Source organism: Bos taurus, chromosome 16 (assembly GCF_002263795.3).
Source record: "Bos taurus isolate L1 Dominette 01449 registration number 42190680 breed Hereford chromosome 16, ARS-UCD2.0, whole genome shotgun sequence".
Taxonomy (NCBI): domain Eukaryota; kingdom Metazoa; phylum Chordata; class Mammalia; order Artiodactyla; family Bovidae; genus Bos; species Bos taurus.
Window position 1 is genome coordinate 60,412,915 of NC_037343.1, and position 10,070 is coordinate 60,422,984.

The 10,070-nt window shown below is 42.0% G+C and overlaps 1 protein-coding gene across 4 annotated transcripts in view; it reads left to right on the forward strand.

The window, feature by feature from the left end:
* FAM20B (FAM20B glycosaminoglycan xylosylkinase) overlaps nucleotides 1–7,622 on the forward strand; it is a 45,064-nt gene extending 37,442 nt beyond the window's left edge. For all 4 annotated transcript variants that reach the window (XM_059875469.1, XM_005217109.5, XM_059875468.1 and 1 more), the window contains 2 exons: nucleotides 1,164–1,223; nucleotides 3,756–7,622. In XM_059875469.1, the coding sequence (XP_059731452.1) occupies nucleotides 1,164–1,223; nucleotides 3,756–3,987 (292 nt within the window). In that variant the 3' untranslated portion in view covers nucleotides 3,988–7,622. The remainder of the gene's footprint in view (nucleotides 1–1,163; nucleotides 1,224–3,755) is intronic.
* The last annotated feature ends 2,448 nt before the right edge of the window (nucleotides 7,623–10,070 follow it).

Consider the following 10,070-nt stretch of genomic DNA (forward strand, 5'->3'; position numbering starts at 1 on the left):
TAAATGAAATGTCCTTATTTAGATCTGAGCTATTTGAAGAGCACATTGTATTTTCAGTTTGCACTCTGCATTCCCCATGGTACCCAGTTAAGTGCCACACTTTTAGTTATACTTAATAAGTGTTTGCTAAATAGAATACTTCCTTGGAGCCAGAACTGTCCAGACTCTAGGTCACTAACTGTTAATGTCGGTTGCTGAGAATAAGCTGAGCCATGGATCCTCAGCAGAGAATGCTTGGGCAGCGTTTACTAAGCAGGCCACCACCTCATACTGAACACCAGGCCCCTCATGTTCCATGGAGGGTGGTGACAGTTACAGAGAGTGCGAGGCCAGCAGGAAGTGGCCAGTGCCGTCTTTCATTTTCATTTACACTGTATTTTCAGTTCCTGAATACCTTTATCCTTACTTGTAAAAGTGATCATGTGTGCTGTGGAAATACACATGGAAATAATTGCCTTTGCCATTTTTTATTCGAGGGCCTGCACTGTGCTGAGGGCTATCAGACCCTCCAGCTATTAAGGTGAGCTTCTAGGAAAAGAGTGGAAGGTTGACAGTTATTCCAGAATCAGTTCTTTTCTAACTCTGAATTACTGCTTAAGGCATTTTTATATATGCTTCCAATCACCATTTTCTCAGCCTCTGTGAGCAGTTTTTTCCAATTTAAATCTGACCATATTCTTTGCTGTAGGGAATAGGATAATCTAAGTCTTTTCTTATTGGTAATTTTGGAGTAGAACAAGTATAACTTCATTTTACAGGAAATGACTTTCTACTTGTTTGTGAGAACCTAATATGAATAGCCTTTATTTCTCTGAGCACCCGTAAAACTTTCTCAAGTGTGGGGGTCTTCAGATTCTCCCTCCGTCTGTGGACTTCACACTTCGTCACAACGGTCATGCTCCAGCACCTTGCAGTGTCCCGGCAGGAGAAAGGACCCTGGTAAAGGAGTGTATCTGTTGTTCAGCGCTGCAGTGCAGGCTGTTAGGAATCCTGTGTCTAATCGGTCATACCCTGTTTATTTCTAATTTAAGTGATTTGAGCTGTGTGGGCGTAAAATTATCTAGGATCACATTTGGGTTTCTTATAGAATTTGTTCTTACTTTGATGCTAAGAAGGGAACTGGTGCTTTCATTTAATTCGCTAAGTTTTTATTTAATTTTCAGCTTTGGGAACCCCTCGCTGGATGAGAGAAGCATTCTCGCCCCTCTCTATCAGTGTTGCATGTAAGTTACTTTATCAAATGCATTTGCCTGCGTGCTTTTCGTACTTTTCTAACCCAGAACCCCCTGGAGATCCTGGTATGTAGGGGATCAGGGAAGGATTTCTACAACAAGGCTTAGACAGCATTTTGAGTTTTATATGAATAGAAATTATCAGTTTCTTTAATGATGTATATCAGTTTGTTTTAATATCAGAATATAGTCCCTGCTCCCCTACAGAATCCAGTGCAGGCCCTGCCCCTAGTTGCTCTGCTATGTTCACCTTCCTCTCACCACCACAACCCACTGTGGTTTGCTTATCTCAGTCAGAAGTTGTGTAACCAAAAATAGCTATCTCCCTAGGTATTTATGTGTTGTCGCTCAGTCATATCCAGCTCTTTACAACCCCATAGACTGTAGCCTACGAGGCTCCTCGGTCCATGGGATTTTCCAGGCAAGAATACTGGAGTGGGTTGCCATTTCCTTCTCCAGGGGATCTTCCCGACCCAGGGATTGAACCTGGGTCTCCTGCATTGTAGGCAGATGCTTTACCCTCTAAGCCACCAGGGAAGCCCTCCCTAGGTATTTAGTAATTGATTTTTTGAAAGTCTATGTTAGAGAACAAAGAAATTCAAAAGTAAATCAAAAAAATGAGATAAAGACTGGGCTCTAAGGAGCTCCGTTTCAGATCAGCATTGCCAGTATGACTTTAAAGCGTGAGCACCAAGAATCAGCTTGGACCTACCTTGCTTGGATACTACTGGTCAACTCCCAGAGAGACACTGATTGCATGAGACTGCCCCTTCTGGCAGCTGGTCTGTTTTACTTTTCTTTTCTTTCTCTTTTTCTTAAATAACAACAGGATTCTGCAGAAAGTGTTACCTAGGCTACCCTAAATTATCTTCATTAATACTGGGAAGCAGTGATACATCCAGTCAGAACCTGCATCTGTGAAGGAAGATGTCTTTGTGTTAATCAGTACTATCAGTCTGGTGCAGTTAGAAGACAGAAAAGACATGGTGTGTTCAACGGGAAAGTTTAATATAAAGGACGGTTAAACCCTCTGATACACAAATAGGGCCGAGGCAGAGTAACCAATTTGGAAGAGACCCCCCACCCCCACCTCCGCCCCAAGGCTGGGTTTGGTCCTCAGTGGAGAAGGTATAGTTCAGCCCACTTGCTAGCAGAGAAGTGCACTAGTTTGCAGATGCTGGGCGTGCAGGAGGCAACCCTGCAGAGTGCAGGCAAGGAACAGGCAATCCGCAGGACGTGGCCTGTACACAGAGAGCCGTGACTCAGTAGAAACCCTCCAGGCTACAGGCACAGCTTATTTGTGGGCCAGCGAAGGGAATAAGGGTACCAGCATGGGTGCGTGGCCTTGGGGCTCTGGTTTCCATGTCAAGAGGGCCTTAGGAAAGTTACTGCCAAGCCAGGCTGAAGCTGCAGTGTCATGGAGGACCTGTCTACTCTGGGAGTGTGGCCAGGGAAGAGCTTCATTGGATGACCTTCCCTGAACACTCCTGGCCTGTACAGCAGCCAGAAGCATCTCCCTCCAGCATCCTATACTGAGAAAGCCTAAGAGAAGAGATAATTAGAGGACGTCTGTCCACAAGAGCAGGGCATACATGAAAAGTGGATTTGGAGGTGAAAGGAAGTCAAGTGATACTTTTGTCACGCAGGAGAAATTCTGATGCTCTAGGCACTCATATTTTTCAGAATTGGAAAACCACACTGCCTGTGTGCTTGTCCATCCCTTCCATGCTTTAGCCAAAGATCCTTATTTTCTTCCTGTTCAGATGGCTGCAGAACAGGCTGCCGACCTCATGCAGAGTCAGGCCTTAATGCATGCCTAGTAGTTCTTGCATTACCTACAGGGGAGTTCGTACTTTTCTTCTCAGATAAACAAAAGATCCGCTTTAGGCAAAAAATAATTTTAAAAAAATAGATACCCTTAAACTTTTTCTCTTTGTAAGATTAATGCTAGAATTTTTAATTCAGAAACATAAAAAGGAAATTTAAATTACTTGCTAAAATGTAAAGATACCTTCTGTTAACACTCTAGTACTTCATTCTAACTGTGTGTGTATGTTTGTGTGTGTGCTTATACACACATTTTCTTTCCCCACAGATTTGGAGTAAAACAGTTTCCTTCCAACTTTCCCCCCTGATTCAATATTATATGGGCATTTCCTCATGCCACTGAATTTTCGTAACTGCTTTAAATGGCTGCATGGTTTTTCATTGAATGGATGAACCATAGTTTATTTAACTATTTCTCAGTTCTCAGACATTCAGATTCACATTTTTCCTGTTAAAAAGAGCACTGCAGTGAACATGTGTAAATATTGTGTGTATCTCTTATTAGTTACTAAGAAGGAAATATCAAAATGTGGTAATGTCACTCATAATGTAGAGCTGCTTCTAGAACAGAAATGGCTTTTCTAGTTGAGATATTTTACATAATTACTTCTTTACATTTGTCTGTCAAGCAGGCTTCAGTCTCCATTTGACAGTGAGAGGCTTTATGTAACCTGTTCTAAAACTTATTTCTCCCAGCATTCGTGTGTCCACCTGGAACAGACTGAACTCCTTGAAGAATGGTGTGCTGAAGTCTGCCTTAAAGTCCGCCATGGCCCACGACCCCATCTCCCCAGTGCTCTCTGACCCACACCTGGACGCTGTGGAGCAGCGGCTCCTGAGCGTCCTGGCCACCGTCAAGCAGTGCACTGACCAGTTTGGGATGGACACTGTGTTGGTGGAAGACAGGATGCCTCTCTCGCACTTGTAGTTCTCCACAAAATAAGTGAAACTGCTTTTTACAAAGATAGAGAAACAGCACAATCAATTCCAGATGGTATGAGATGGATTGGAAATGGCCAGCAGCGTGTTCTGGTAATAGGGGATAGGGTGGCCTTGGATTTCTTTGGTGTTTGCTGTGGTAGAAGCTAAAGCAAAGACTTACAAGCTTCAGACCATGGAACCGTACCTGCTGAACCACCTTCAGACTTCCTCGGCGTTTGCCCATCCTAGCAGTGGGCAGCACAGTTGGTCAGTCTTAATTTCTCATGCCAAAGGATGGAAGAGAGGTGTGACATTCAACTAGGTTAATGCTGGGGTTGGTTCTGGAGTGTGTATTTGGAGTTCATCCTTATAGTCCTTTCTCCACACTTGTGGATCTTCCAAAAACACTTTGCAGTCTCGAGTCCTTTTTTCCAGGATTAGTCAAATTGGGGATTTTACTGCTTCCTGGGGAGTGGCAGCAAGGAACCTGGCATTCTGTTGAGCCAAAGTAGTAGGGACTATGCTGTTAAGGTAGAATTAGAAGGAAGGACAAAAGCAGGAAGGATGTTTGGGCTTTTAAGTAAGAAGGTGGTAGTGCTTTTGATGATTCTTAAAGGAGGGAAGGAGAGAGAGAGAGAGACCTGCTTGGTAGAACCAGAATCAAGGAAGTGATTGAATTAGTGAAAAACAGGTTCCCCTGTATTTAAGTTCTTAACATATATAAAAGCAAGCATGACTTGTACCTAAGTAAGATTTGCATTCTCATGGTTATGTCCAAATTAACCCAAAAAAATTGTCTGTAGAGAACCTGCTGTTACAACCCAAGCACAATTCTGTTATGGAGGTTTACTTTCTTTTTTGCCCCAAACAGGCAAATCCTTTGCAGATTAACAAAGCAAACTGAAGATAACATCTTGGGTAAGAGTCCGGTTGCCTGCGATCTCTGCCATCCTGATTTCCAAAATGAATTTTCACTTTTGTCTTCAAGGTATTTAGTTGTTAAAGCTGTTGTTCCCGAGAGACTGGCAATCCTATTTGTGCCTTTCTTGGAGAAAAGCCAGCTTACTCCTGTAGCTAATAGTTCACATCCTGCTGGTGGCTGGACCTGTCTAGTGATTTGGGCCACGCAGAAGGCTAAAAACAAAGATTTTAAGCCTTCTGAGCCTTAAAATTAAGGTGGTTCCAGGAAGAGCCTTAAGATTTTGATTTATGTCATACCCTGTTTTCATCATTTAATCTGGTTCTGAACCCATGAGGTAGTATTGTTCTTCTGTCTTCTATTAGCACTTTGAAATATCAGTTTGCTAAAACAGGCTAAGTTGTGTGTTCTGGCAAAGTGATTTTGACATGTAACCAGTGGCATTAAAATATAGGGCGAGGAGAGCTGGCCTGGTGAGTCCACTTGTGCGTCCTCAGAGCTGGAAGCTTCTCTCCTGCATTTTGTCTGGGGACTCTTTGGGTTTTGACTTCTGTGAAGCAAAGACTAATATTTAAACAGTGTGGTTGAACAAATCTACTGCCAGCCACTGGAGACCAATTTTAGGTAACCGCCCTTTCAAAAGTGGTTTAGAATTTATGCTCTAATTTTCTCAAATTGAAAGTCAACTGAGTACCCAGTAACTACTTTAACATGAAATTAGGATGCTTTTGTACTTAGTTTGTACATTTGGAGATGTACACAGAATGGGCTTAGTTATTATTTAAAATGGATTTAAGAAGACGTGTCAGCACAAAACACTGAGCTAGCGTTAACAGGAAGAGGCGCTGATTTCAGTTTTAAAGTCGTGTACTGTGTGCGTCCAGGGAGTACACATTTGAGCTTGAGAAGGGCTTGGATGGTGCTCACCTCAAAGCATCAGGGAGCCAGTAAGAAGGTAGTCAGCTGCTGTGCTTGGTAAATGTTAGTTGAACTAATTCTTTCAAACACGTGATATTGTTCTTTGGTATGCCCCAGTGGAATGAGTAAGAACTGTTCTCAAACTTGGGAACTTTATTCATAATGCTGAAGGCAGAAGATCTGTTGAGGAAAAATGCAGGAGGGAAGGCTGCTTTGAAAGCGTCTCATTCTTTTTTCCAAACACTGCTTCATTCTCCTATATTAATATGATCTTAAAAAGTGTTCAGATGTATAGTGGTTAAAGTTAGAATTGTGCTAAGAGAGTGGTGTGAACTGATGCTTAGAATATAAATTTATGTTCTAAGTCAATATTGGATTAAGCTGGGAAAAGTGTGTTTAGGTAAATCTCGGAGAAAACCAACCATAAGCTCTTAGTCCTAAAATTCATAAACATTATATTCTGATTCAAAAAAGAGGTACATATTGTTTTTTAAAGTTTTCTAACACTGTCCTTTTTATGGTTTATCTTTTAGAATTGAGGGTTGTTACAATCAGACAGGTCATTGGAAGGGTTTTTGGTTAGTCTTAAGTTGGGTATGCCTAGCTAACATCTAAAGATAAACATGGATACATTTCAATATTATAAAACTAAGAAAATCAGAACTGAGTAGCATTTCTGCACTCCTCCTCCTACTTTTTAAATATATTTATTCCAGAGTTTGAGGGAATATGGGTATAGAGGTTTCATCCTAAAATTTTTCTTTAATATGAAGGTATATTATTAGTTTGGGGTAAATAATTTTCTGTGCAAAACAAATTAATAAGGATCTGACTTGCTCAGAGTATTGCTTAATAATATATTAATAAGGCATTTCTCTGTATTTGCTCTCAGGATTAATATGTGAAATGAAATGTAATAAGGAAATGGGAGAATTCAGGTACATCCATTGTATACTGTTTTGGGCAAGATGAATCCTCTACATGGCAAAATTTCAGTGTCACCTGAAAGCCACATGTTCTTCCAAAGAAATCCATCTTTTCTTTTAAAAAAAAAAAAAAAGAGGCTTTTGGCCTTCCCCTCGTATCCACCGTGTTCCTTCACCCTCTCTTCTCCACAGCTTCCATATTCTCATTTGACCAGTCCATGACCACACCTCAAATGGTGGTAAACAGCATCTGTCGTTTTGTGAGCTTGGGCTTCAGGAAACATGAGTCAAGGTATATGTATGTATATAGTCATATATGTATTCTAACAAGAAAATATTTATTTTCACACAGGGAAACACTGACTTATGTTGCTGAAGAACCTGAAGCTAGTAAAAGGTTCTCAGTCTCTGAGCGTGAACCTAAGTGACATAAAGACCAACCATTCAGGAAACACCTACTGTGCTAGCCAGGGCCGGTGCCCGAGGCAGATAGACCCGCCTCGTAAGACTGCTATACAGCAGGGGAGGGCCAGTTTTCCTCCCTTCCACTCCTCAAGTCTGGGTTGAAAAGGTGGGGGCTGGATACTATACTGCCACAGGTTTTTAAGGAACTAAGGTGTTACTCAAAAATACAAAATGTTTAGGGGGGGAATCTGGGAATAATTTACCAGGAAGTAATTTATTTGCTTAAGAGAGAGGTGTTAAGAACCACGACCCTCGGTTCTAATCTGCCAAGGATTTCCTCTCAGAGCTCTTGCACAAATAGAGGTTGTGCTTGGTAAGACATCAAACAAGACAGATATGCACCTAAATTTCTAATGTGTTCTATGGGTTTCAATTCTGAAAAAAAAAGACAATGAATAAAGATTTTAATAAGTACCAGCGTATCATGTTTTCCTCTTATTATCCCCCCACCCCACTTGCTGGTTCAGGGTATATCGTTTTCAATTCAGATTTCCATTTTTGTTAGGGGACAGAAGATTACATCTTCTGCATCTGCATAAACTTCCACAGGGGTTGTTTCACAGAATCAACGACAGATAAGACCTTTACACTTCTTATTACACTTTACTTCTTCTCTTTACACTTCTCAGCCTTCAGAAGTTGCCTATTAGGTTGTGACAGAACCAAGATTTTCAGTAGGATAACTCTTAGGTGCTTTTTATTTAATACTTAACTCCATTCTTGCAGCTTCTTTAAAGAATTATTAATCCCGAAGAACTTGTCAGCACATTACCATAGAGGCCTGGAAGACAAGACCAGGTCCTGATAGTGATTCTTGGGACACCAGACTTCTAAATTTTGCAATGGAAATGCAACATCATAAACCTCAACCAGACAACTGAGTAGAGTTCTCAAGATTTTGACTTGATTTGTAGCATTTTTGTTTGTGCCAGTTTTAGTCACTTGTGCTTGAATACAAAAGGGAGGCTGAAGCCTAGAACATGCTCCTTACTGACTCACCTTATACGATCCTTTTCTAGGTGAGATTTCAGGCTTAGTTTTCTTCTCAAGCATTCCAGAAAGACCAGTATGGAAGCCTAAAAAGGCAGCTGGGAGTAGCGAAGGAGTGGTTCTATTAATATTATGGGCTTATTTTTACCCAGTGTATTTCTTATAAAAATGATTTTTAGCAGCTCTCATTTTATAAAATAGAGACAAGTATGGTCATAACCACTGATTTAGCATGGGTGAGTTTTGTAAGATAAGCTGCTTTATAAGTCCCAGGAAATAAGAGAATGAAGTTAACAGTTGTAAAGATTGTTTTCAAGGCAGGTATTGCTCTTGATGGCCTGCAGCAGGTGGAGAGGTTGTCTATTGCAAAGCTAGGTTCCATCCAGATGACCTCAGTAAAGGTGTTATGTGCCCATTTGCTCTTTGAAAGTGTTTGCTAAAATGCATATTCTGATTGAGTAGGTTTGGGGCCTGAGTTTGCATTTCTAACAAGCTTCAGGGCAGTGCCAAAGCCAATGGTTCTTGGACTATTCTAGAGTAGGATTGTTTACTTGCTAAGGAAACACAGATGCCTGTAGTTTTCACAAGAGCCACTAGATGTCTCCATCATCCATGAGATATTGCTCCTAGCTTTACAATCAGGGGTCTCCAAGCACTGAGAATGAAATAGCAAATTTACTGAAAATAGAGGCTTACCTACAACTGGTGTTTGGATTCATTGTTTCTACCTGAGACTGACTTTGGTTGAAAAAAAACGTTGAGTCTTTTAGGAAAAAGATGTCTTGAAATCAAATTGTCCAAGAACTTCCAAGAGACCTGCTTTATTTATACTGTGAAATGCAAACTCAAAATCGAATCTCAAATATTATCAGTTAACCCTCCATGAAAGTTACCAGTAGAGAATTATTTCCACAGTCTTAAAATTTGAATTATTATTATTTTTTAAGAAATCAGGGTAAATACTAGTCATTTTATCAGCATGAATTCACCAGTTTTTTCCTAGGACAAGATGGCTCTTAGGTCAGTGGCTTCAATAACTCAGGTGATCTTTGAAAAAAATGCAGTAAGTACTTGGGAAATCTAGCAAGCTTGTTACATGCTCATGTTACGGAGAAGAGAGGCCCAGGAAAGAGGCCCAGAGGTCTAATGCCAGCGGTGTCTTGAGAAGCTGTTCAGTCACAGCATTTCAAAGTTGCAAATTTAGGCCCAGAAAGTGCATTCAGTACTCAGTCTAGCTTGTTTTCAACAGGCTGTGATTACATTGACATGAGACCTCGTGGTTTTTCCATGACTCTCGGGGAGTTTCCAAAATGGAAGTATCTCCAGTTTGGAGCCCATTACCTTCTCCAGCTGTGGAAACCTGCTGATTGCTTGCTGCTCTGTTTCATTTCCCTTTGTAGCGAAGCCAGGCCCAGGGCTGACTTCCCCTGGCTAACTCAAGCTCTCGGTGAGACGGTTGCCCGGTTTCATTTAACAGGTTGGCAGGAAGTTGATCTGCAGACACGGGACAGGGCACCAGTGGGAGCCCGTACTTCGTAGCCCTCAGGTGGGCCACCGGAGCCGAACGAAAGTAACTAGGTGATTGACAGTGGCCATTTCAAGGCCTGGCTTCAACTTCTTTGCAACCACGATCACCCAGAATAGACTGCTGCCTGGCAGCGAGGCCCCAGTCGGCTAGGCGGCGCCTGCAAGTGGCCTCGGGTTGCAGTCTCAAGAACCACTTGGTTTCTGTTCCTGCCGCAACCGGTCTCGCCCTGGGTCACCTGGGAGACAAGCTCGGCCCGCCTGCAGTTCCCATGGCAACACCAATCCCCGGCCAACCCGGGCCTCGGAAGTACGGGCGCCCGCCTTCAGGCCCGGACCCTGAAAAGG